Source organism: Pithys albifrons, chromosome 1 (assembly GCF_047495875.1).
Source record: "Pithys albifrons albifrons isolate INPA30051 chromosome 1, PitAlb_v1, whole genome shotgun sequence".
NCBI classification, from domain to species: domain Eukaryota; kingdom Metazoa; phylum Chordata; class Aves; order Passeriformes; family Thamnophilidae; genus Pithys; species Pithys albifrons.
In genome coordinates this window covers 92,194,212-92,221,159 of record NC_092458.1, presented here as the reverse complement: position 1 = coordinate 92,221,159, position 26,948 = coordinate 92,194,212, and the positions used below count along the sequence as shown (strand labels likewise).

Sequence of the window (26,948 nt, the reverse complement as noted above, 5' to 3'; positions counted from 1 at the left end):
TCCAGATTGAAGATTTTAATTATTCATGAGGCTGGCAAGGGACTTGGGGGGGTGGGGGTGGCTGCCGGGGTGGGGGTGGGGTGGGGAGGTGACGAGTCAGGGAGAGCTGGTGAACAATTCTGGGAAGGGTAGGGAGGGAGGCAGGGAGAGGCAGCGTGTGCATGTGTGATGAGCAATAGCTGTGGACCTTACAGTTGCTGCTAACTGCCCTGGTGTGTGTGTGTGTGCGTGTGCTCCTGTGTGTATGTGTGTGTGAGCGAGAGAGAGAGGGAGAGAGAGAGGGAGGGAGGGAGGGAGTGGAGAGGGTGGGGGGGAGAGATAAGAGAGAGACTAGGAAAAGGAGAGAGGAGAAGGAAGGAAGAAGAAGGAAGGAAGGGGACAATACGATCATGCTGTGCTGTATGAGAAGAACAAAACAGGTAGGGCTGAAGATTTTTATATTTCCTTCTGTTAAGAAATCTCCCAGGCTGCTGGGTGTCCGTGGGGTGCGTGTCTGCCTGAGTCTGTGAGGGGCTGGGGTAGGGGCTGGGGCAGGGGGGAGGAAATTTCAGCTGCTTTCAGTAGACGTCTCTTTTGCAATTCTTTAGCATCTTGCGACTGAAGGTTCTTTTCACACCCTGCAACGTGACTGTTTTGCCTTTCCGGGGCTGGTGATGTGGGGAAGGGGGGTGGCCTACATCCACATTTGGGGAGCTACCAGAATCTCCCCTCTATTCTTCTTATTATTTTTTAATTGGGGGTAGTTATATTGCATACGATTTTTTGTCTGTGGTTCTGAGGGTGTGGATTGGGGGTGGGGGTGCGGCTGGCAGGAAACGTGATGAGATCTGGCTCTACCTTGGAGATAAAGGAAGCAATTCTTCATCTTATGCCAAAAAAGAACGGATGCCCAGCGAGCCTTGATCCCTGGTCAGAACGCTCTCTATTGCTCCTGGCTCTGATGAATGGGAGATGCTTTATGTGCCTATTCTGTGAGGTGGCTCGGAGGACAGGTGCATTCATTTTTTTGTGTTACAACAATCTGAGCAAGATTTAACCTGAAGGAGTTTGGTGGGGGTTTTTTTGTTTGTTTTTCTACCTATGCTGTAGTGAAAAATTCAATTAATTAATAACAAAAGCATTAGCCTGAGGAGTGGGAGAGTCAACCCTCTTTGCAATACCCTTCATAGTACAACCAGTTAGACAACTGTGCACCAGCTGGTAAAGAGACAGAGGACCACGCCTCTGTTAGCTCCGAACTCGGGTGGGATAAGAGAAGCTTGCAATGTGAACCTGTTGGAAATCAGTTCCTTTTCTTTACTGGTACTGCCTGGCTTTTGCTACAAGGGAACTGGAACGATGAGAAGGTTTGGGTGGTGGCTAGTTTTCAGTGTCAGAATTTTTACATCCAAAATGATAATGAAATTGAAAAAAGAGCTAATTAGATCATTTTTCCCTCACCCTTTCCCTTTTTATTTTGTGTGAAAGCCCAGCCCTGCTCCTGATTAGAGAGTCTATTTTAGCTGAACCTCTTGGACTTCCTCAGGAGGATGCTGGATTTATGCAGTTGGAACTTTGAGGCAGGAACTGGCCCTAGATATCTTTGAAAGGCATTTTTGAAACTTCCAGGAATTACAGATTTGTAGGTAGTGATGAGGAGCTTTGGTTCTTGCTCTGAGCACAAAACTCAACTCAGTCTTGGGCACAGCACCATATTGGTTACTTTCTTTAAATATGATTGTATTACTATATATTTTACAATGTAGCACTCCAGTATTCAGGAGCAATAGCCTACCTAATGTGAGTAACTACAACAGCGCAGTGGTGAAAGAAAATTCAGGTTAAATTGTATTTCTGAATGGAGATAGAGAAGGAAAAAATTTGTAGAATAATGGGGAGGGGCAAGTGACTGGGATAGAAAGAGACCCTGCATCATCCTGTGTTTTTCCTCATGCAGGTTTTTCAAATGCTTTGCAATTAATGATACGCTCACTAAAATCTGGAGGGAGGTGGTGAAGGCTTGGGTGGGGGTTGGGGGGAACACGTTACAGGCAGCCAGCAGAGCACGTTCTGCTGGCAAATATGAGATGAAAAGAGCAGAGGAGGAGAAGGAAGGCAGACAGGAAGGCAAAGTGGCAGAGCAGTGGGTGGAGGTACACAGTAGATTTTAAAATAAAGTCGGTAGCTCTGGGATTCTTTGGCATCAGAAGAGAGCTGTTGGGGAAGAGGGGTAATTTTGCCCAGACCCTCACAGATTGGGCATTCAAGATACTGAATTATATTCAGATGGTTAGATAGATTAGATAGATAGATAGATAGATAGACAGATAGATAGATAGATAGATAGATAGATAGATAGATAGATAGATAATGTTCTTCATCTTTGTATGGGTTTGCCCCTGTCATTTTGTATTCTGTCATATTTAGAAATGCATGGCATGCAGGTATCTTGATCACACATAGTCCTCTTTTCCCACTCCGTGCATTAATCCACCGCATGGTACACACCCCTTTGCGCGTGCATGTGCAGCACAATCTCCACTCTCTGACCGCTTGCATCTGTACTACACATACACACACAGGCACACCGTGCACTCGCACATGCTTTCTGGATCCTTATGCAGCCATACAAACTGAATGTGCTTGCCTGTGCATATTCTGTGGATATTCCTGTGCTCAGAGCCCAGCTGCTGCTCCTGTACCTGAATATACACCACAATTGCCAAACTGGCAATATAGCAGTTCACCCAGGAAAGCTGATGATACATTAGAAGAAGCTTTAATTTGGAGAAGAAAAAGACCTCGGTTTTCAATTTGTGCTCTTCCTCTGTCCCCACCTAGACCTTTCACAAAGAGGAAAAGATGGAATGGGCTCTTCAGCAGAGACAGGAGTTTCCTTCCCAAAATAAAGACAGCTCTCCTCAAATTATTTTCCAGGGGAAGCCCATGGTGTCCCGTCTTTCTGGCAGCTAAAGAGCAAAATGTTGAAATTACAGATTTGAGCGTGGAAAAAATCTCTTCACATTTGTGTCTAGGTGTGCCTCTGTGTGTGTCTGTCCTCCCACCCCTCAGAGACAAATATGTTCACACACTCATACCTTGCAGATATTCTTTCTGGTGGGTGTGATGCCAGTATGAAGAGTGAAGTATCTGGCTGACTAACTGTGCCCACCCATGAGAGATGTAGATAGATCAGCGTTATCATTTCTGCCTACAGTTGACTGCAGCTCTGAATCTGAGCCCACAAAATAATCAGCTGAAAGGTAGCATAACCAAGAGCAATACCTGAAAAACTGAACTTAATCTTTCCTGCTAGCAAGAGATGCAGTCAGTAGCACGCAGAGCTGTGTAGTGAGATAGGTGGCTAGAAATGCAAGTGTTGCATGCACGGCATACTAGAACAGATGGATGTTATGGGGGTATGTGCTCAGTATTGGATTGCATGAGTGATTAAACAATAACCCGCAAGCAGGTTTCCCACTTGTGGGTGAGATGAGTCTCATTCATCATCAGCCATATACGACGGCTTCCCTCCCATTTGGTCCTCTCCTCCTCATCCCAGCGCTGGAGAGCCAGCGGCTGCAAAGGTTTAAACCTGCCACACCCATCAAATCAAATGAGGGAGAGGGGAAAAAAGGCAGTCTGCATTTCTTTCCCCTTCCACATGAGCAGCATGAATAAACAGGGCTGTACCTCTAAAAATGCAGTTTAATGCAATTGGAGAAGGCAAAAGCATAGCAAACTGTTCTAACAATTACAGCCAGCCGGTGAGGTGTCTTGTCATTCCAGGAACTGCAGAGTTGTACAAGAAGGAGGAAATGGAGAGAGAGAGAGAGAGAGAGGAAGATGCATGCAGAGTTAAGGTCTCCTTGCCTCAGGATATTAAATGTCTCAGGTCTCATTTAGGATAACTTAATTATGCCACACAATACAGATGCTTCAAAACTTGCAAGGTGTGGTCTTACCTTTAAACAGCAATATGGAGAGAGGAAAAGGAGTATTTTAAAGCAAAGGTGTCCACCCATGCCCCTCCTCCCTCCGCTTGCCAGCGTGGTGTAAATCACCACAGACCACTGATTTCAGGGCAGAGGCACTTCATCTGCACCTGGGGAGAGACTAGTCACTGCCTCTGCCTTTCTGAGAGACACTGAGCAGTTTCTATACTTCTTCCAGTAAACAATTGCTGTATGGAAGTTTAATTACTCCAGGTCCTTACTATTTCTCTTCCTGGGGCAATACTTCTGGGATTTTTACCGAGAAGGGTGTCTCCAGAGAAACACCCCTCCCATCTCCCTGTCCTCCTCCACTGCCTTTGCTGACTATTAGAGACATTGATTTCTCCTAGATAGTGTAATGTAACTGTTTTAATGGCACAGACAAGCCCCCTTCTAGGGAACTAATTGAAGGCAGATTTTCCAGGGGGAGAAGTGCAGCAGTAATGCTTAGGGGAAAGAAACCAGTCTGTTGATCTGAATTGTCTATTGCCACTTGCTCCTGGAAGAAAGTCCCAGCAAAAAACAGTCAGGCAGTACCCACTGGTGAGCAGAAGCATCCCTTCCGAGAGGGCTGCACTGAGTCTTCTGTCTGGCTGTGCCAGGCTGGGTACACATGTGCAGACCAAGGAACCAACATGTATTGTCTGAGGACTTGTCCTGGGTCAATGCTTAAGGCTGTCTGGATGATCTCGGAGCTGCTCTTGCCTCAGGATAAGAAAATGAGCTGTAGCTTCAGCATTAGCCTGTGCCATGCTAAGAGTGTGGGCATCACTTGTGGGTGAGTGGTGAGAAGGATTCTTCCTCTAGTCATGTCACTTTGTCTTACTAGAAGAAGAAAGTACAAAGAATTTTCACCTCAAGTCCACTTTCATTTCAGGCCAGCTGTCATGGATTCTGTAATGCCATCCCAGGATCTAGTAGCCACCCAGCACAGACATTATACTCCCCTCTCACCATTTCCCAGAGAGCAGGAATTCCCCACTGCTGGCAGCTGCCAAGTTGTAAGGCTTTCTTGCACTAGCTGGAAGGTGAACTGGGCTGATTGCCTGTGGCAGGATGTAGGCAGGCTGATGGTCTTGCATGACGCAAATCAAGGATGTGTATACCTGCTTGGGTTGGCTGGCCTCATGCTGTGAGGCATGTGCTCCTCATAATGGCTTTTGTCTGCTCCACATGCTGCCCATGGCAGAGAACATGGGGCATAAGTAGGTTCTGCCTAACCTCTACCAAGCAGGCATGTATATGCTGAGGGTTTGGGGTATTAAGTAAAACAGCACGTATACCTTGAAGATTGCTCTTACTTTTGGCTGAGATAGTATGAAGCAATAGCACCAAGTGCATATAACCTGAGACTTCTGCATGGTTGCAGCTGGTGGTGCATCACTGACTGCTGTTTGCTCAGCCCACACATCTTTGCTGCTGGACAAGTCTCCTGTTGTCCACTCTTCCTGTACATAAAAGATTCGAGTATCTTCCATTGCTTTGGGCCTCCTCCCTACAAAGGGAGGGCTTTGTCTGGATTTCAGAATGAACAATAGCTCTGAAGACAGTGCCAGGCTAAAGACACCTGAGGATGACAAATCCTTTGATGGAAGCTCTCTGTCTTGATGCCTTTTGGAAGTTACTATGTGATTCCTCTGTTTTCTATGAGTCTGACAAGTCTCAGGGATAGATTTGCCAACAGTCTATACCTGTCTGCATGTAAGTTTTGAAGTCCAAGTGTTCAGCTGTAAAGAAACAACCAGAGCCCAGTTGCTCTACACAGAGGAATGTCAGGGTGATGAGAGGAGGTTGGTCATTCAGAAAGGCATGTTAGAAGGTACACATGCCTTGCTGGTAGAAATACCAGAATATTTAGCTGTGCGAGTACCAGAGCAGGTATCCAGATGAAATGCCTTTAACATCTGAAGTCCAAAATCAAAGTCTGGAATCCATCCACATTCATTTAATCTATAATTCCAAGATCCTCCTGAGCACACCAGGAGGTGACATGTAACCTCAGAGCTCTGATGGCATCACGTAGAGAAGGTGTTTATATTTCCCTAAGACTCTTTCTGACACCTGCTGAGTGTGTGTGAAACTCTATAGTTTTTCATGGTTGTGAGCATCAAGCCAGTATATAGGAATTGGTTTAGGGAGGGCTGGTTTCTTTTCCTAACAGGGCTATTAACCTGCTTTCTGACTTGATCTAAGCATAGATTCTCTGACTATAATGGTCATCTCTGCAAGTTGCTCCTTTAATTTGGAAACTAAATAATTAATGTGCAGAAAAATTAAAAAAAATATTCAGAAGCCCTCAGGTGAGAGGTGCTTTAGACAGGCAAAGCAGTGCTTTATCCATCCTCAATCACTCCTGCAGTACTGGGATGTTTCTTAGCCTCTTGAGTTCCTTTAACACTAACCATTGATTTTCTTTCCAGACCCAGGCTTTATTACTATGGACCAGAGCCTGAGTGTAGGACTACAACTTAGTTCTCTCCCTGCTGTTCACCAATGTGGTAGCTCCTCTCCTGCCATCAAAATGATCCCGCCTACAATATGTGTAAGAGGTGGAGGACTAGTGTAATGAAAATAGTGATTTGGTTTTAATATAACAAAAGGAATTTGTATTTTTGGAGTTACTCTGACCCTGCTATCTCTACTGTTATTCATTCTGTCTCCTCTCCCCATCTGTTCTGCTCCTTGCCTTCCCCCTGCTCCCTTGACCATGCAATCCTCCTGCAGCTCCTGCTCTCCTACATCTGGGTACCAGCCCTCCATTACAATGTGCTTCTTGCAGACTCCTGCTGGCAGCATCAGCCACTACAACCAGGGTCTTACTCCCTTCACCCATCCTGGCATTGGTATCAAAAGGGAAGCTGGGCTCATTCCTTGTGCTTCCAGTTGGTTTTGCAGATTCCCCAGTTCTCTTCCACTTGGGTAGCAAGTATTAGCTGCTACAAATGAGCACCCATAGACAGTGGTGCATCTTCTCGAGTCACCTTGGTGTTAGCATAGGTAAAAGGTTGCCCAACTACAGCAGGCAGCTGGGGAAGGGTATGGCTGCAATAGGAGCCATGCATGCAGTACAAATTAGTATCAGCATTCCTGCTTTCTTGGTGGTTCGTGCTTCTTCTGGGCTTGTATTTTGGTTACTAATGGCACTGTTCAGTGGTAGGCTGTGCTCCAGCTGTCTTGTTGGCCCATGACAGGATGTCCTGAGCCTGCCTTCCCCACACCAGGATCAGTTGATCTTGATGTCTCAAAAGGGAAATCAGGATGTACTTATATTATTTTAAATTATGACCAATAAATGTCAGTCCTGTTCATTACTCATCTTACATCTGAAGTTTCTTGAATTAATTCCAGCCATAATCACAGTATATCTCCATTTATAGAAAGCTGGGACATCTCCCAATATTTTAACACTCATTCTGGAAAATAAACCTTTCTGTAAGAGATGGTAATTAGTAAAGCTAAAAAGCTCCAAAAGAACCACGCACTTGGTTTGAATGCCCCTAAAATTTAGGGGTGCAGGGGCATGTGTTTGGATCTGAACCTAGCTCCCAAGTCAGTTTTATTGCACTCTTCTCATGGTTTCCTAGGGGTGATACTGCACACTCAGGAACTTATTTTTTTTTAATGAATTGGGATGATTTCTAATAATTGGTGATGTTCAGAATAATTTACAGTTTCAATTACTCTTACAATTGCTAGAACTATTTTCAATTGGCATCCAGTTCATCAGACTATTGAATGGAGTCTAATCCATTTATTTTATTAATCGCATCCAATGACCTTATAAATCTGCAATGTTAAGTACTCAGGGGTGTGTGGGTTGGGCAGCATGGTACTATGCTTTGCTCTTTTGCACCTGATGCCAATCATTTATATTAATTCAAATTGAAACCAGCAGGACGTAAACCACAAGGGTTTTGTATTGACCATTGTTCTTGTATCATTCCATCTTCTGTTTGTCCACAGCTTTAGGAATAAGGCATTCAGTGGTGGATTTATAAATAATTTAACAAAAAAAGTTCTAGGTTTGGAAGGGCAGACATAAAGAAACAAGTGTCAGCAGCTGATTTGCTGACAGTGAGATTTGCAGCCATTTAGTTTCAAGTAAGAGTGAAATCTGTTGCTGGAAATCACCTGCTGAGCAAATGCAAGGTGGGCATCACCTGCTTTTGTGTGCCTGGGAAGCGTAATGCAGCTGGGAGGCAGTAGTGGAGACATGGGGAACTGAGGCAGCAAAGGGGCTTTTTAGAAGCTGGACCAAAAGTTTACCCTCAACAGGGAGGGTGTTCCTTAGAACTGAGGGCACCTTTCTTAGGGTCAAGATATTAATTCTTAGCTTGTTATGTTGAAGTTATTAGACTGGCACCTTGCAACAACCTGAATTGCACAGTCTGAGATGATTCTGTCAGAATGGAGACTTTGCCTGATAAAAGACAAAAACCAGTTGTTTTAACCATTCCTGCTGTTTATATTTCCAGTGGAAGACCCAGAAGAATTTCAAGCCCTACATAGAGTTATGAGGACTGACAACCACAACAGAAAACTGATGTTTAATGTTGACTCTTAAAATTGCTGTCAAAAGCATGATATGGATGCAACCAGTCCCACCTAAAACACAGCATAGGCAAATGGTCTTTTCCTGGTATCCTAAATTCCAGTCAGAATATCATCTAGAAGAGATTAAATCCTAAGGAAATGACAACTGGAGCAAGGAAAAAAAGATCTCCCCCAAAAATAATTGAAATCTCCATGAAGTAAACAGAAGTTAGATAAATTCCAGAGGAGAGTTAGCAAAGTTAACATGTGAAGCAGTATCTGAAACTCCCTCTTATATGGTAAAATTTAATATGCAACAAAAAGAACTATCTATTAGGCTACCAGTGTACAAGACTCTATAGAAAACAAAACAATTGACAAATTAGTGAAAAATGATCCCTAGTGCCTCATAGGAACTTTTAACAAATCTTCCTTTAAAGTTCAGTTAATTCTTCCTTATGTTCATTGTTTTTTTTTCCTCTGAGTTGTATGATTCCACAATTCAGGAAGAGATGTCAGAGATAATGTCTTATCTTGTAGAATTTTATTACTTTTCAATCAGGGTGTGGCTGTCAAGAGGAGTCTGAAATGTATCACAGTATTTTACCATTGTTCTGAACTGAGAAAGAAGGGTTGATGTAAATTTAATTACCATCTGAGAGGTGTCTATCATAAGCTGAAGGATTTTAGAGCTCCCTTCATTTCCAACTGTGGAGATGCCTAAAGGCCTAAGATAATTACAACTGTAAAGTCCCCATCACATGAAAAGGCTGTTTGCTGGCACACCTAGATGGTCCTTAATTTTATAAACCATAATCACCTTAATACACAGACAAATGAAGTATTAATTGAGCCAGAGTAAGAGAGTGAAAGAATAACACCCTGACTCTCTACCTTAATGTTTATGTTACTCGTGGAGATGATAATGCATTGTCAATAAAGCCAAAGCATTGTATGCCCATTTTGTATGTCTTCAGTAACATGATCAGCTGAACGTTAATGGCTAAAACAGTTGATAGGAGCCACAAAGGAGGAAGATCAGGATCTATGAAAAGGGCAAACAAGTCAGGACGTACTGATGAAAGATGGTTCTTTCAAATCATTGTAGCTTATTCATAAAGCTGATTGAAGCGATCTCTGAACCATGAGCTTTGGATGCTTTGAAGACTCATGAGGGCTGGATGAGGTGTCAGAAGGCTGAAAACAAGCAGAAGATAAGCAATTGCAGACTACTCAGTTTGACTTCATTCCTGGGGAAAAAATGGTGGAAATAATCAAATAAAGGAGATTACTAGGAGCCAGCACAGATCTGTCAAGAATAGATCATGTCAAACTAATTTAGCTTTCTTCTATAACAAGCCATGTGGATACAGAGGAAGTAGTTGTCATACCTTGTCATTTGTAAGGATTTTGACATTATCTCACAGGCTTTTATCATAATGAAGCAAAGAAACATGTTCCAAAGGAAAACATTACAGCAGGGGTGCAGAACTGGTGTAGGTATTCCTACTCAATGAGCAATTTTCACTCATTTCCTGTCAGAACGGAAGATGCTATTGAGCAGGTTGCCACAAGCTTGAGCTGTGGCCTGTTAGTGCTTCACATTTTCATTAAATACATCCTACTTTATATTATAATTTTGTCCTTGATGACTGTCTAGTGGAAGTGTTCTGTAAAATCTGCAGATGGCATAAAGCAGGTATGCACTGGTGGAAATTGCTGTAATTCAAGACAAGCTTGTTAAACCAGAGGCCTGGTTTGAACAGCATCGGAGTGAATGTAAAGTGCTCTCCATTAACAAATTGCAGCCAGCTGTCCATGGGATACCACAGGCCAGCTAGCTGTCCTTCAGGAGGGGAGACAAGGTCTCTAGAGGACCACAAGTTCAGTGGTAGTCTAGAATGTCATTTTATTGCCAGGAAGGGAAGCACCATCTTACCAGGTTGTGCAAAGAGGGTACAGGCTGTAAGACACATCTAATAAGCCTTCAGCTTTGATATGAACATGTGAGACAGCTGAAAAGTACCGTCTTAGTCTTGTACTGCACTCCAAAAAAGTGTGGTCCAGTGAGAGATTGTGCAGGCTAGGGCAGTGAGAATTGCTTGAGGTCAAGGGAAATGTAATTCATGAGGAAAGACTGAAATAACTAGGGTTGTTTAACCTGAAAAGAATAAGGCTAAGAGAGGTCCAGATGCTAGTCAGAAAAGTGCAAGAAAATAGGTATAATCTGTTTATGCTGTTCATGATATATAAAACTAGTGGTCTTTTAATGGTCTGTCAGAGTGATTCAGACTAGACTTAAGAAAGACTCCAAAAGGATTGTGATGGACTGGAATAGATTGAGAAACCGGCTTGGTTTGAGATAAGCAACTGCCAACCCCCCCAAGCACAGAGAGAAAAGCCTCCCTCCTAACACCAGGGAAAGGGAGGAAAAGAGAGGGGAAAGACAAAAACACTTCAAACCACGTTTATACTAAAACTACATATATTTTACAGAAAGGAAGAGACAATTAGAAGAGAGTACAAATATACACTCACACAAGTCTGCAACACACAACAAATTCCTCACTTCTTAACGAACACACAAACTTTACTGTCTTAACTACACATTACTTAAGAAAAGACTTATTCCCCAGGGAGACAAACTCAAGCAGAAAGGAGAGACCCAGAACAACACAGTTTACTTTCCTGAGATACCCTGTGAGCCAGTGATGGGCCTGGTCCTCTCCATCCCACCGGGACAGCATCGTGCATCCTCCCAAGAGGAGGGCTGAGAAGCGACTGCCTTAACCACTCCCACACTGGTTCCTACTTCCCTGGAGATGATGTCATAATGTGGTATGGAATACAAAATTACTGGCTAGAAGAGGTCAGCTGTTAGCTCAGCCCAGCTCAAGTCAGCTGACAGCTTCGGCCTAGTCCAGACTTCAGAGCCCAGATCTAGGCCTACCTAGGTGAACCCATAACAGAAAACTATGGCACCTCCGATCACTGAAAGGCTGTAGGAAGTATCTCTGAACCAAAGAATGGACTAAATGGTCCCTTGTGCTTTTTCAACACTATTTCCTATGATTAGTATCAAATTGTCACAGAAGCAGAAACTGGACCCAATCTGTCTTCTTGCAGAAGAGTGCTTAACCAGTACACTAAAAAGTGATGTTTACTTTTGTGTGATCGCTGTCTTTGGCTTCATGCTTATTTAATTCTTCCATGAAAAAAAGTCCAAGAGCTTAAGGAGGAATAGTTGGGAGCAGCTTGGTCTAAACAGTCTTTTGTAAAAGGAAGGTAAGACTTGAGATGTTTTCAGGTAAAGTAGAGAATTGAATGAACATCTCTTGTAATTTAGGGGAGCTAGTCTGCCCACTGAGATGCTGAATAAATACCTATCCACTTCATGCTGTCAGAGAGGAACTATGGTTGCCTTTTTCAGGGCAGGGGTGAAGAACTTGGAATCCAAACCAGAAGATATTGTCCAGATAACCAGAGCAAGATGCTTAAACCCAGGCAGTTTAGATGTCACTCTGTCAATTAGCACTTGTTATAGACAGGTTTAAAATGCATTTACTTGGTGCATTAGGATACTGAGGTGCCTAGTTCTACCCATGTTTTCTAGTTACGTCTATGTTTCTAGTGAAGACTATGGTTTCTGCAAGACATCTCCCATTCTTCCTAGACTTAGCTTCAACATCTGTCTTCTGAACACAGACATCTACTAGAACTCCACACTGAGGCTTCCTTTTCATCAGATTTGTGAAATAATTATTTGAAGGGATTTATCAGTTGGTGGCTTCTTCTACTTGCCTGACATGAACTGTCTTAAAGCATTTGTATGGTAGTCGCTCAGAAATTCCCAATTGGAGTGCTGTACTCCTACTAGCAGTCACCTTCAGTGCTTAATCCCCTCTGCTGCCATTATGATGTGTTCTAGCACTTGCTGGGAATACAGAATAAAACATACTGAGACATAATATTCACCTTCACTGGATGTATTCACATGCAGCAGAAGAGCTACTGCTGTGTGAGAATATAGAAGAGCTAAAGCTGATCTGTAGTATCTTCCATTATCATGTGCTCAGTCCATGCAACACTCTGGATAATAACCTTTGGTTTTTCCCAAGCCTTTTTGAGACACAAGAGAGGGAACAAGACATCCTGCCTATGGTCGGGATTACCCAACTTCTGGGTGATGAGATAAATTGTAATAGTCAAAGACAGTCTTTTCAACTACATCAAATTTTGCTGAGCTTTTCCTGTTTGGACAAGAATTTTCTTGGTAGGGGTCTTCTTGAAATAGACACTGTGATTTTTTAGTTTGTTATTTGTCTGTATCTCATGAGATTATAGGAATAAAGCTTTGAAAGCATAAATGATTTTGTAGGCATTTAATAGGCAAAAGTTGCATCTTTATAGTACAAGGAAAGAGAATGTTATTATTTCAAATTATGAAATTTCCCATTTTCTTCCTTTTTGGTTTGTATTTTTAAATTAAGAAATTAAATACCTTAATTAAGCATACATTTAGCTTTCAAATGTCAAACAGAATATAGAGAATTAATTAAAAGGGTTGCCTGTCAATCTTCAGTTTGTCTTCTGTCATGAACAGAAATAAAAATGAGGTCCTTCATTTTGAGATAAAATACTGGGATTTTGTTGTTGGTTTTTGTTTGTTTTTTGTATTTTTTTTAAGATCCCTGTCTCATTCAGTGCATGGAATGGAGTATACTTAGGGACTGAATGAATTTTGCCATAAACAAAGCTGTTTTCTATAGGTTTCCTCTTTACTGCCAGTGATGAAGGTTACATATTGAATTGGTGAGGGGGCTGTTCAAAAACAGAAGAATGGTCTCATATTTTGGCAATTGAATACTGCCCTGAAGAATTAGGCTTTTTCCTGCCTTTTGTCACAAGTTCCTGTGTGATATGAAAAGGCCATATAAATGAGGTTTTCCATGGGTGGCCACTAATTGGTGTGTTCTCATTTTCTGGTTTCTCAGTTTGAGCCACCTGAGGTCTGACCTGCAGAAGTGCAGAGCTGGTATTGTGCAGAGGTCTGCTGTCAGCACACACAGAGCTGAGGAAATACGAACCCAAGGCATCACAAATTAGGGACCCAAAATTAGTGGGTGCTCTGGCCATTTTGACCTTAGCCTCTTTGTGTCTGCTTTTAGTATCTGTAAAATAGATAACAACCCTGCCTACCTCCCTGAGAGAACATCCATTAAGGCTCATGAAGCACTGAGATATTATGGCAAAATAGCACCACCGGAACAGACTATGAGGAAATCAGTATTCTGCATTCAGTGATGGGTTTGAAGGATGTGTGGCAAATAAGGCTCTTTGCCGTGCTTGAAATTATGATAACAGGGAAATACTGAATTGTTACCCATTCTGTGAGCTCTGTCTGTCCTTTGTAGTAGCTGGGGTTGGGGAGACTTTCAAGAAAAAAAAAAGATAAAATAAAGACTATTAAAAAACATATCATTGAGGAAATCAAAGTGAGGTTTCTGAAATAGTCTCCATTTTACATTTTCTGCTTCCACCTTGAGCATTTGCCTGGAAAGATGCTTGTAAGACAGGCTCTTTATGTAATACATGAGTCACACTGCTTTTTGCTTGTGCCTGTGAATGATGAGTTGCAAAGTAACTGGGAAAAAATGGGCCAAATATGTTATCACTGAAACTAGTACTACACTTTTCACTGGTGTAGGAAGATGTCAGCTTAGATCCTTAACAAATCAAGCCTGAAATACTCTTGTTATTACCTCATTTGAGTGTGAGGAAACTGAGACACAGAAGAAAGTGGAATAACTGGCTGAAGTAATTCTACAACCAATGCTTTTAAAGTAGTATTCATATGCCTTGCGTGAATTAATCTAGAAAGGACATAAAAAGAATGGGTTTGTTCCTCTCTTCTTCCCCTCCCTTCCCCTCACCTGGAAGAAATATTTTTGAAAAGTTTGCATAGTTGGAAAACATTTGTTTGCTCTATTTGCCAGTCATTTTATATTTGTGTCTGTGGAGTGGGACATACATCTGCCTGCAGGACCCCGTGAGAGGATATCCTAAGGAAGGGCTGACATGGAAAGCTGAAGAAGCAAGCAGGTCAATGGTAACACAGATACTGTATCCTGAGCTTGGGCTGTTCTCATGAAGTTCAGATTCTTGGTTGCTACCTTGGAGGATCGCCAGGTGTGGAGGTTGTGCTTGCAATAGATCTGTCTGGATCATAAGCTGCACACCAGGATGGGCTTAAGAAAAAGTTCAAAGTCTTCAAATTGGGCTTAACAGGGAGCCCAAGAGGAGGCAAGAACCTTGGCAGTACACTGTCATGCACTTTTATTCGTAAGAGCCTGCCCAAGATGTCTTCAGAGTCTGAATGGGCTGTTGCTATTGTAAAGACCATGGATATCTGTATTTCCTCTCTCAAATCTCTGGTGTAAAGATGGGATACAATTTTATGGCCTGGCACAGACAGGGACTCTTTCCCACCATGGCTGTGTATTCTGGCTGCTGATGAATAGATGTGTTGCCTCCTAAGCTTCTGTGTCCATGAATTATCTCCAAATGAAAGTTTCACTTCTCCTAGGACTGCACAAAGCAGCCTGACTTGCTCAAGGGAATTTTTCTTTACAGAGTCTGAAATGGAAATACAGAAATCCCAGTACAGAAATTTGTATGTCGTGGGGATAAAAATAAAGCAATTTTTTGGTCCTCTGTAAGAATGGAAGAACAGTTGTGCCTATGTCTGTTGTCCTGAGGTGTGCCAGGATCGCTTGACACTGTAAACACACCAAATCTAGTCACTGATTATGGTTTGAAGCCCATGCCTCCTATTTTGAGGACCTTCTCCTGAGATTCCCCTCTGTGGCAGCTCCTCTGGCTGCCAGGACTTACACGGAATTGATAGTCAAAGCAGAGTGATCCAAAGAGATATATCATGAAGGTGGTATGGGTGGCCAAAAGAGAAGGTCCTGTTGGCAGGTGTGGAGGAAGGACACTGTCCCTCTGCCAGTTACAAGTGGAAGGGGAAAGGCTGTCAGTGTAGGGAAGAAAGAGCCCTTGTTGCCAAGTGAATGTGTGGTTGTCTGTGGGCCAAACCTGATGCATGTTTGCCAAGAAGGCAGTGGAAATGTAGGTCTTGTGTTACCATTTGTGTCATGGTGAGAATTTTATACTCCCTACAATTCCCAAATCAGATGGGGTTTCAGCCTAACCCTGTGGCAACCCTTGCTTCTGGCTTGGTCACAGAAGTGTGCACAGCCACAGCATGGAAATGAGCAGGAAGGGAGCACTGGTCTAGGCCAGGACATAGTTTTTTTTTTGAAGTATCTGTGATTGTGGGGCTTCACTTCTTCTCCATATAGAAGAGAAGCACTGACTACAGCACATAATGGTACAACTTGTAAGCACCCACTCCAGAACTGAAGGGGCCTTACCAGGCTAAGGTCAGCCTTCCCAACTCACGAAGTGCAGTAAGTGGCACACTGGCAGAGCTTGCTTACTTCTTTCTCTTCCATGGTTCTGACCTATCCCTCATTGTTCCATTTCCGTATATCCATTCAGTTCCATCCTTCACATGCAATTCATTGCTACATTTACACAATATGGTATCATCAGTGCTGATATCCCCAACCTGTAATTTTTCAGCTTCTCTCTTGGGTACTTGCCTCTAAGCTCTTCATGCTGTCAGGTGCAGCAGACAACAAAGTATGCTGAGTACCTCTGAGGGGTACCATACACAGTGGTTCTGCTCTTTGGAGGTCCATGTCTGAAAACTAAGCAGCACAGAGATGCTTGGAGAAGCTAATCAGAATTGGAGATAGGCAGTTTTTAAAAAACACAAGCTTCAAGTACTGTGGTATAAACAGGAGGTCAGTTTGGTGCCAGTGGTGGGAAATAGTGCTCAGTTATACAGAGCACAGGAAAGAGCTGAACAGCTTTTCTGCCATTCCTTTGCTCCACTTTTATCAACACCCTGTACCTCTGCCCTGCAGCACTCCAGCTCATCTAGCTCTGATGTTCCAGGATAGTCACGGAGTTGCTGAAAACTAGGTATAGCTGATCCTTTGAATGAAGTAATTCTCTGTTCAGTAGCTTTTTTGTACATATTAAATGATTAAGTCTTTAGAGGCCTATTCCCTGATGCAGAAGTTGTGCACTCATTAAATTGCCAGATAAGATGTACTTTCTATTAATTTATTTTTTGCTAAGAAGGATGTTTAATTTTCCACTGATAATCCTGCCTTACCTAATCAAGAATGGCCAACTTGTGGCTTTTAATCCATAGGCAGATACTGAGGGATTGAAGCATGACCTCTACAATGGAATCACAGAATTGTTTAGGTTAGAAAAGTCCTCTAAGATTATCAAGTCCAACCTTTAATTGGTCACCACCTTGTCAACAAAACCATAGTACTAAGTGCCATCCATGTCTGGTCATTTCTTGAGCACCTCCAGGGATGTTGACTCCACCACCTCCCTGGGTAGCCCTTTTTAATGCCTGAAACTCTTTCTGTGAAGAAATGTCTCCTCATCAAACCTGAACCTCCTCTGGCTCAGCTTGAGGCTATGGAGATACGCTATTACTTCAAGCAACTTGATGTTAGCATCGCTTTTTTGTCAGTATCTTCATGTGGGAGGAAGCTCTCAGGGGTTTCTGAGGCCAACAGCTTCTTACGAGCTCTGAGACTCAGCGAGGCACCTGTTCTTTCCCCACTCCACTCTGGATGCTGGCACCCTGGGGAGCTGGTGCTGTTTTCTGCCTGGGAGTTGCTTATTGGAAAATCCCTCACCTTGCCAAAGGCACTGATTAGGGGTTTGACACCTCTTGGACATTGGAAGGTGTTTTGGTGTTTTGTGGGTTTTTTGTTGGCTTTTGTTTTCTTTTGTAAGATGCTTATGAAGCCAAGAGGTTTGAGCTCCCATGATTTATTTAATTACATTTTAAAAAGTGAAATCTCGGTAAAAGTTGAATTATTCCACATTACTAAGAGTGGAAATAGATTTTGGCTTCAGCTGCAACATGAGCTACTATATGTGTGATAAAGGCCATGGAGGAACTCTGTGAGAAGATATTAAGGATGCTAAGTCAAGTATAAAGGGAGTTCAACACTGGGAATGCAGTTGCCTATGCAACCTCAGTATGGTCTCCTCCTGTGAATACATTTTAGTACACTTCTAATAACCATAACACGTTTTATGTTTCTTCCAGGAATTCCTACCACATTTAGGTCACAGAAAAGACAGCACTCACTTAATGAGCAGTTATCCAATATTTTGCTTTCTCATAATAAGTCAGCGTGTGACCCCACAATTTTGCTTAATAGTATTCAAACTCTGCTCTGAAATCAGAAATACTAATTTTCTCCTGGGCTGTCTTGTGATTCTGAGCACATCCCTAACATTACTTAGTAAATCTTTGCAACACCCATGTGAGACAACTGAGTATTTTTAGTCTGTTTTTGCAGATAGACAGCTGAGGCACAAAGAGTTTGGTCAGCAGGACTCTCTAGTTTTATGTCCTGAATTTCAGACAGAGGACCTGGTGCTTTCTTTTTTCTTTTCTTTTCTTTTTTAAATTGCACATATATGAAGATATCTCCCATCAGTGTCAGCTGCAGGTCTGAGTGCTCAGCACTGCTCCCATTCATAATCAAGGTGTCTGAAGTCAGATACCTAGAGATGCAGAACTTGTCACTAGGAATCAACCCATGAAAAGTATGGGCAGAATAGCAGAAGAATTCAGCAGCAAAGCTGGGACAGTGCTGTAGGACAGCCATCTGTCAGCTGCCCTAACCTTACTGAGATCGTCTGTTCTCTTTTGCCAAGTCTCTGCCTCCTGCATTTTAACTTTTCAACTTCCAACTGAAAAAAACTAGGACCAAGATGTTAATGTAATCCCTTTATAGCCCTGACTTTCCTAAGCTTCAAATATCCAGATTTCCTAGTAACGCTTTAAGTCTTTATAAGCTACTTTGTTTCACTTTGCAATCTTGCAGCAGATATTTACAAGCTTTGTTCCAAACAGTGGCAGGGTGGTATTAGGTAATTTACAGAACTCTCTTAACAAATAAGATTTATATAGGCAGTAGCCTAGCAGGATTTTCAGAGAGCCTTGTTTCCTAATTTGCACTGGTTTCAATAGGATTAAGACAAGTAGGCATTTGTCAAGATCTCACCATTCATTCCTTAAAACCTGGCCCCTTAATTCTTCTTTCAATTGACTTTTTATGGAACTACTAGAGCTAAAACATAGAAAAGTATACTAAAATGTTAATAATTCATCATAAAGTTCTGTGAGAGTACAAGCAGGCATCTTGGGGGAATGCATTATATTTTCTTCAGGCTTCAAAATAATTGCTTCTGCAACCACAGCAAAATACACGTGGAAACTTTTTTCTCTGCTTTGCACTGAGATCAAAATGTTAGTTACCTGAAAGCCTCAATAGGTGCAATTCTACATGAGTATTCTCAGATACTACTAAGGATCAGGCAGTTCCTAAAGCCTTAGTGTCTGGTTTGAGGGAATACAGAAAGTGTTTGTACATTTGTAACTCGTTCTTCCTGGAAGGGATCAAATGAGTCTTGTTGAATTTATTCTGTTTGAAAATATTCTCTATCTAGAGTTCATTTCTGATTTAATTTCAGTAGGATTTAGTGAATTCATTATGCAAACTGACTTCAGGCAGTGGATTTCTTGCAAATTACTCATTTACTCCACTATATTTATATATATATATATGTATGTGTGTGACTGTTTATGTCATATAGATATATATGTGTGTGTGTGATTGTTTGTGACATGCAGTTCATGACAGTTGTACAATGTGATTTCCTCTCTCTGAGTGAGAAGGAGGAAAAAGGAAGAGTTAGCATAAAAAGAAAAAGAAATAAGCTAGCACAAACCTGGGAAAATTTTAGATAATCATTCACTGTAATGGAATTTGCATGATTTGTGTCTATTTTCATGGCTGAGGGACCAGTTCATCTGAAAAGTAGAGTGCAATGAATTACATAACGTGGCCATGTACTGTAGACATTTGCATACTGTAATCTTTCCATCATTTGAGCAGACCTACAATTTGCTTGACTTCCAACAATGAGTCTTATGAAGAACTTAGTATTTTTAATGTTAATGGTACAATATATTGGACTAGCAACTGGACTGCACCATGAATTATTAAACTTTAGTATACATTCCTATGCTTTAACTCTAGTGGTTTCATATAAAGAAGAATTGAAAGAAGAATTAAAAGGCCAGGTTTTAAGGAATGAATGGTGAGATTTTGACAAATGCCTACTTGCCTTGATCCTGTTGAAACCAGTGTGAATTAGGAGCTAAGCCTTTCTGAAGAAGCAGAAATTAAGTCTTTCTACCAAGAAATGGCACTATATTTTTGGTGGTGCTAGGGGAAAGCAAGCTGGCTCCTATAATATCTGAACTGTTTATCCTCTGTAAACCTGTTTGGCCACTCTGGCCTTTCTTGTGTTCAGCAGATTCCTGTTGTCTCCTGTTGCTTGTTTCATCTTTTCCCACACAACGAGAGAGATCTCTCCCAAGGATGTTGAAATAGTAATGACTGTCAACATTATAAGTCCATATGCACTTGGGTCTTCTTACAGTGGGCACCTCTTCCTTCGTCGACAAGCTCGCCATTAGGACAGTAGGAGCCCTGATGGAAACTCTTGGAGAACCTCTGAAGAGTGTTTGATGTTCTTCCACTCCATCTTACCTGTCCTAGCTGCTCCACCTTTTGGCATCCTCAGAAAACTCCTAAATGTGCTGAACAGCATCTGGGGGAAGCTGCTGGGAAATGGAGCAGTTAGATTCAGGACAGTGTTGAACAATCTGTGTGGATTGCTAACTATCTATAGGACTTATCAGCGGATTAAAAACAGCCCACCGATACGGTGGAGAGGTTTCCGCTTCCAGGAGCCAGGCTAGGAAAGCGACAAGCAGGGCTCCCTAGGATCAGGCCCCTTAGAAGCGAGGTCGGCTCCTCCCGCTCCCGGCCCGGCGACCGTCCCGAACGGAACAAGCCCGCACTTGCCAGGAGTCCACGAGGAAAAGCCAAGTTTATTGCCACGCGCTGGCTTTTGAGGAGAGCATGGGAATTCCCCGGATGTAGGCGGGGAAGAGGGGCGGAGACGGGGCAGAGTAACAGTTCATTGGGTGCATGCAAACGAAGGGAAGGAGGGAGGGGAGGAGCGGCAAAAGGACCAATGGGAGAATGAGATGGGCGGGGAAAGTCTACTGTAGGGCTTCCGGCACTTCGAGGCAAGCACAGCCCCCACCCGGGCTCCAGCGGCGCCTCGTGGGCGGCCCCGCCGGCCAGCGCCCCCATGGCCGGGTCAGGCCAGGACAGGGGACTGCGACCCGGAGGGTTTTGTGGGAAGAGGGAACCCGAACAAGGAACTACCAAGGGAAAAACAACCAGGGTAGACACATTGGGGTGTATAACATTCAAGCTGGGGAAGCATCAATATAGGGTGTGAACATTAGAGTCCTTATAAATCTCTCGCAGAGTTTCCATATTCAGGGAGCCGGGTTCCTGGACTTCGGCGTCCTCGTCTATCCATCTCTTGTAGTATTTTTGCCAGTGTATAAACCCTGGGTCTCCTCCGACAAGGACTTGGTCATTCATAAGTTCCCCTAAGCTTTTTCTTTTCTTCCCCCTTAAGTGCTTAGCTATTTTCAGCTCCACCTATTTCCATGGCTGTAGCTTTTTCTACTGCCGTTGGGAGTCTGATCCACACATTGATTTATTTTTAGCTATATTGCTAATTACTATTTTAGTAAGTATAGTGTTTCATTATTCATTAAAGCTGGGAAGACATTTTAGTAATTTCTCAGTAGAAGAAATCTAAATTCGATAACCACAGTAAGATCTCTGAGTAGAGCTTAAGAAGGCTAGGAACAGTGATCTAACAAACAAGGATGGTATGACAGGTAAGAGCTATTGATATACAAAGGAGTGTTCCTGAGAAAACGAAAACAAGCTGATCTTGGCATAGACAAGATGCAGGGGGCTGGCCAAAACTTTGTGAGGAATTCTTTAGTTCACTAAAGGAATAAACTACCAGAGAAATCCAGAGAATCATTTTTGGGGGAAATGTCCAAAGACTGGCAAACCCCCAGTCTTGCAGAGTGGGTTAAAGATGAAAAAATCAGCCTTGCTACACTGTACAGGAATGGCCTAGAGCACCCTGGAGATTTTCAGCTATGTCGTCTTCAAAAGTTGCACAGTGGGAATTCCTCTGTGCTGGTTTAAAGGTAAACCAGCAGGAGAAACGGACCCACCACAAGAGAGACTATAAATCAGAGTTACAATTTAATGAAAGATATTACCATAAATACACTGACACAAAGATAAATTGCTTTCAACTCACAAAACCCAGCAGTATAACCCAGTGTCCTGGGGCACAAACCCAAAGGGGTTTGTTAGCCGTTGTGCTTAAACCCGCGTGATTCCCCCAAGTCCAAAGCAAAAGTAAGTGAGAAACCTGTTGATGCAGGTGATGGCTATAGTCTGGTCGAGAGTGGTGGTCGTAGTCTAGTCAAGAGCAGTGCTCTCCTCCTGTCAAGGTCCTGCTGCTCCTCTGGATCCAACAAGTGGGGTCCCGAGGTCTTCTTACCCACCCCTTATCTACCTTCAGGGAGCACCCAGTCCCTCCCCCAGGGTGGGGACTCACACAATGGATGATTGACTCTGGGAGTCATGGGGTATCTCTGAACTGTTGATTGCACATTAGAGGCCCCCCCCCCCCCCCCTCCCATCTGGGTTTGATCAGCCCCACACAGTGATAACTGGTCCCACCTGCTAAACTAGGACATCCTCTTACTAACAAAAGAGAAAATATCACCCATTTTCTGGTGTTAGATCGTCTGTGCAAACTTCCCAGTACTTTCTGTCTGGCATTGTACGGGCCTCTGAGGGAAGAAGGTTTCTATTGTAGAAACTCTTAAGTCCTTCTCAAGATGAAAACTCTATTTCCATATCACACCTACAGCAGAGCAGAAAAAAGTGGAAGGAGCTGTGCACATCCTGCCTGCCCAGCCATGCCCTTGTCCTTACCAGGGGTCCCTTTTCCCTCGACTTCTCTGCCAGTTGGCTGCTGAATAAATCCCCTCACAGGGTTGCTCTGGGGGTGCCTGAATGGACAGTATAGTCCTACTACAGGTACACCAGATACAGAGTCATCTAAACTGTGTGCCTGGGGAAAACACATTACAATGTGTTGTGCTTTGAGGCTATTGACTGAATAATGGAAAAAAGCCAGAAAAAAAGGACCAAGATATTTAAAGTTTATTGAAGCCTTTTTTTAATAACAACTTTAAGATGGGAAGCCCTAGAATGAAAAAACTCAAGGAAAGAACAACTGTCCTGCAAGCAGGAAGACTGGGAGAAGACTAGGCCTTTTAGGTGGCAGATCCAAACACTTGTGGCAGTTTTTCCTTAGCACAGCTATTCAACATGTTCCTCTTGGCTGGGGGTCTTTATAGCACTAACTTAACAGGGTCTACAAAGGGTCTTTTGCAGCATGCACTGCAGGCTTGCCTCCCCCCTCCCCCTTTTTCTGTAGGGTTGAATACAGTAAAGGAGAAAAGTAGAAAACAAAATGGCTCAAAGCCACATGTGCATTTCCCACAGCTCAGTGCCAGTCTCTAGAATAAGTGATTAAGCCCTGGGGCTACTGGGTCTCCTGATCAGCTGCCTGTGGCCCCAGAGGATCTTTCCAATCAAAACCATGCCTGTACTCTAGTGAGAACCCTACCTGGAGGATGGGAGAGGGGTATGGCACAACATTATGCCTTTGGCCCTGTGCCACTCAGGAGTGACAGCTGCAGTCACAGGCCTGATTCCTCAGTTTTACAGACCATGGAAAACACTAAAGTTACATAACCTGGGCACTTTCTCAGGTGGTCAAGCCCAGGTTTTGGGGTAGAAGCTGTGTCCTACAGGTCCCCTCTGGAGACCTTTCAGGTTCTGGCAGACATATAAGTCCCTTTTTTGGATGTTCTCATCCTGCACTGACAGGAGGAAATAGATAAGAATATAGCTTAAGTATTGCACAATGCTTTACTTAACTACTACCATGCATTTGATGCTCTTGCAACACTACAAATACTAATTCAATTACATTCATAGTCCTTCTGGAACTTAACATCTCCTCTTGCAGATTGTATGGAGCACCAGACTACGGAGGTCTTGTAAAAATTAAAATGTCATTGAAATCAGTGAAATTACACTCCATTTTCATCACCTGACATTGCATTTGGCATTGGACTTCCAGTCTGTTTGTTAACAAGTTGTACAAACTTTGAGATTGGAGGGATAGGAAGAGACGGTCTAGGTCTTCCCACACTTTTCTGTAAGTCAGCAATATATAAGCTTGTAGTGGGACCAGTGACCTGTCTCCTGTAGTTGATATCTTAAGAGTAAGTCTAACTCTTCCTCTTCACACCTGTGCTAGTGCCTAAGCAGGGAGGAGATATGGATCTCTCCCTTTCTTTCTCTGCTTGTTCTTTAAAGACATAAAAGGAATTAGAAATAAATGTAGGCCAAGAATAATTTCATAGAAGGTTTTCTATAATGTGCCTGGCATCCAAGACATGCTCTGAAGAATTAAGATTCATAAGAAGGGTCCACATCTTACCCAGTGCTTGTGGTGAATTCATACACATGCAGTCATGACAGTCCTATCAGCCACCTTGCAGAAGATCTGTGGAGCAAACTTTAGCACCAATGGTACCACTAAAGTAAAGGTGGGTGGAGAGAATGGCCAGGACAAGCCAGAGGAAAAAGCACATGTGGATCTATGAGGGTAGTCTCTGGGTCAGTCAAGCCAGATGGGCATGAAGATCTGCAATGCGAATCAATAAATGGAGCTTTTATGAACATCAGAGCCAACACTCAACACCCTCACTTTCTGCCTCCAGCAGCAAGGCTGACACCCTGCCCTAGTGAAGCTGCAGTTCAGGAGGAGAAACACCTTTCCTTCTTTGTGCAGGTGCTCGGTATAAAGCACTGGTGGGTCCTGCCTTCCCTGCAGAACCACAGCAAAACTTCAAGGCAGAGTAAGCATCACCCTTTCCATTTAGTAGGGTGACTCGGAGCTACAAGTGAAGGCACATGAAGGACAGGGTGGGGAGCATGGTGTCACCAAGTGTAAGTCCAGCCTGACTTATCTAATTGTTTCATATGATGGAGTCACTACACCAGTGAGCAAGGTAAGGGCTACAGATGTCATCTCAGATGTCATCTATCTGATCTTCTCTAAGGCCTTTAACACGGTCTCCAATGACATCCTTCTCTCTAAATTGGAAAGATGGATTTGATGGGTGGATGCTTTGGTGGGTTAGAAATTGGTTGAACAGTTGTATCCAGAGGGTAGTGGTCAACAACTCAGAGTTCCAGTGGACACTGATGACAAGTGGTGTCCTTGAGGGGTCCGTATGGGGTCCAGTGCTATATAATGTCTTCCTCAATGACATAGACAGTGGGATCAAGTAAATCATCAGCATGCTTGTCGGCAACATCAAGCTGAGTGGTTGACATGCCTGGAGGGTGGAATGCCCTGTGTTCCCATGGAGGGAGTGGGGTAGGAGTAGGATACAAGCTGTTGGTTCTTGTGGAAGTGATTCTGGAGACCCTGCACAAGCCTGGACTTTGGAGAGTCTCAGCAGTTGTCTGGCCTAGACCTCAGGGTAGCAAGTCTGAGCAGGAAATTAGCCTCTGTCCATTGTCTGCAGCTAGATCAGAAGCAAATGTCCCCAGCTCTCATGAGAACAAACACTCTGAGCCACCAGAGGTTAATAACAATTCCCTGAAAATTTTTGTGGAGTCTAAAACTAAGCTAGCAAGGCAAAAGGAAAAAAAAAAAAGGAGAGTGAGAAACAAAAGGTGGGGAGGGAGAGAAATTGATAATTCTTGGTGTCATTAGCCGCTCATGGTCAGCAGACCATGACATTCAGAGTCTGAAGGTGCTACTTCAAAATAATCCACATAGCAGCAACCATCCTTGTCCAAACTGCCCCAAACAAGACCAAACAAACCACATAGTTTGAGCTTAGATAAAATTTCTCTGTAGTCCAGTGACATTCAAGCTTGCATTTCTGTCTAAGCACATCTGCATCAGAAATCACATATTTGAATGGACTTTTCTAGTCAGAGCATAGTTCAAGGGAAATTTTTCACCCCGTCCTTTTGCTGAATTTCTTCAACGTGGGCTATCTTGGGAGCAGAATTACGCTGTCAGCTTGGATATCTTCGTGCTTCCTTTCTAGGCTTTGATCCCTTGATCTGAATGCCTGCTGTCTGGCTCCTTCTGGAGTGATACAAGTATTTCCCTCCAAAAAGGAGACTGGCACAACTGACAGTGCAATTTGCAGCAGGATGCAATCTCAAGCAAGAGCATAGATGTTGATAATGCCAAACACCCGAGACCTTCAACACGCTCCACACAGACCTTGTGCCCTCAAGTGCCCTCATACCCCAGGATAGACACACACCCTTGACATTAACTATAAAAGCACCACCTTGCCAAGGTGCAACTCAGTCCTGTCTTTGAGACCTGTGTGCCTTAAATTGAAAGATGAGTGAGGGCACCTTGTGCCCCACAACCACTGAAGTTCTCCAGAGCCCAGACCAGTCCCAAGGCAAGTATTTCCCATGAACCACTCAGCTCCAGAAGGCATCAGTGCTGAACATCATCCACTTCAATCAGCTTCAGGAGCAAGTCTCTTCTTTCTTTGACCCAGCCTGCAAAGGCAGCATAAGCCCTACTGAGTGCCTTTCTCCATTTAACAGCTGGAGCAATAGGAGATTCAGGGTGGTAGATTACATCATGGTGGACCAACAACTCAACAGAAACAGGGTGACAAACAGACTTGAGAGTCACAAAACAGGTGAGGAGAGTATAATGGATTTATTGAGAAGGCACACTGGGAATATCTAAATAAGTCTAGCTCAGATTATCTTCTATCTCTCTTCTCAGTTTCTGTTCACAAGTGAATAACATCCATCCATCTGCCTGGCCATCATTATTTTATTCCAGTCTAGGCATCATAAAATAGAGGAGAAGTTTCCTGTATGTGAGAAGATCTTTTAGAGGAAAGGGTGGAAACTCCATTGTTAGAGGATTTGAAACTGCAGAGCTGAAGCCCTGCAAGTTTTCCCCTGGGGAACAATTCTTCCTAGGACTTCAGAGTGATGAATTAACCTTTTCTTTCTCAAGGGTGTTTTAACCACTATCACCATAGCCATCCTGGGAAAAAAAAGGAACTCTGTTTCCTCACCTTGCAGACAGGTTGTGCTGACAGGTGCCATCCTCTAGCCAGGTGTCCTCACACCGTTTAACTGGGTTAAAAAAATCTGTTCTGTGTGCTAAATTGCTTCCTCACTTCACAAGGCGTGAAAGTCTTTTCTCTCTCACGTGTCC

The 26,948-nt window shown here is 43.2% G+C and overlaps 1 protein-coding gene across 1 annotated transcript in view; it reads left to right on the top strand.

The window, feature by feature from the left end:
- The first annotated feature begins 310 nt into the window (after positions 1–310).
- GAP43 (growth associated protein 43) overlaps positions 311–26,948 on the top strand; it is a 60,419-nt gene continuing 33,781 nt past the window's right edge. The window contains exon 1 of the mRNA XM_071560512.1: positions 311–419. Within this exon, the coding sequence (XP_071416613.1) occupies positions 390–419 (30 nt within the window). The 5' untranslated portion in view covers positions 311–389. The remainder of the gene's footprint in view (positions 420–26,948) is intronic.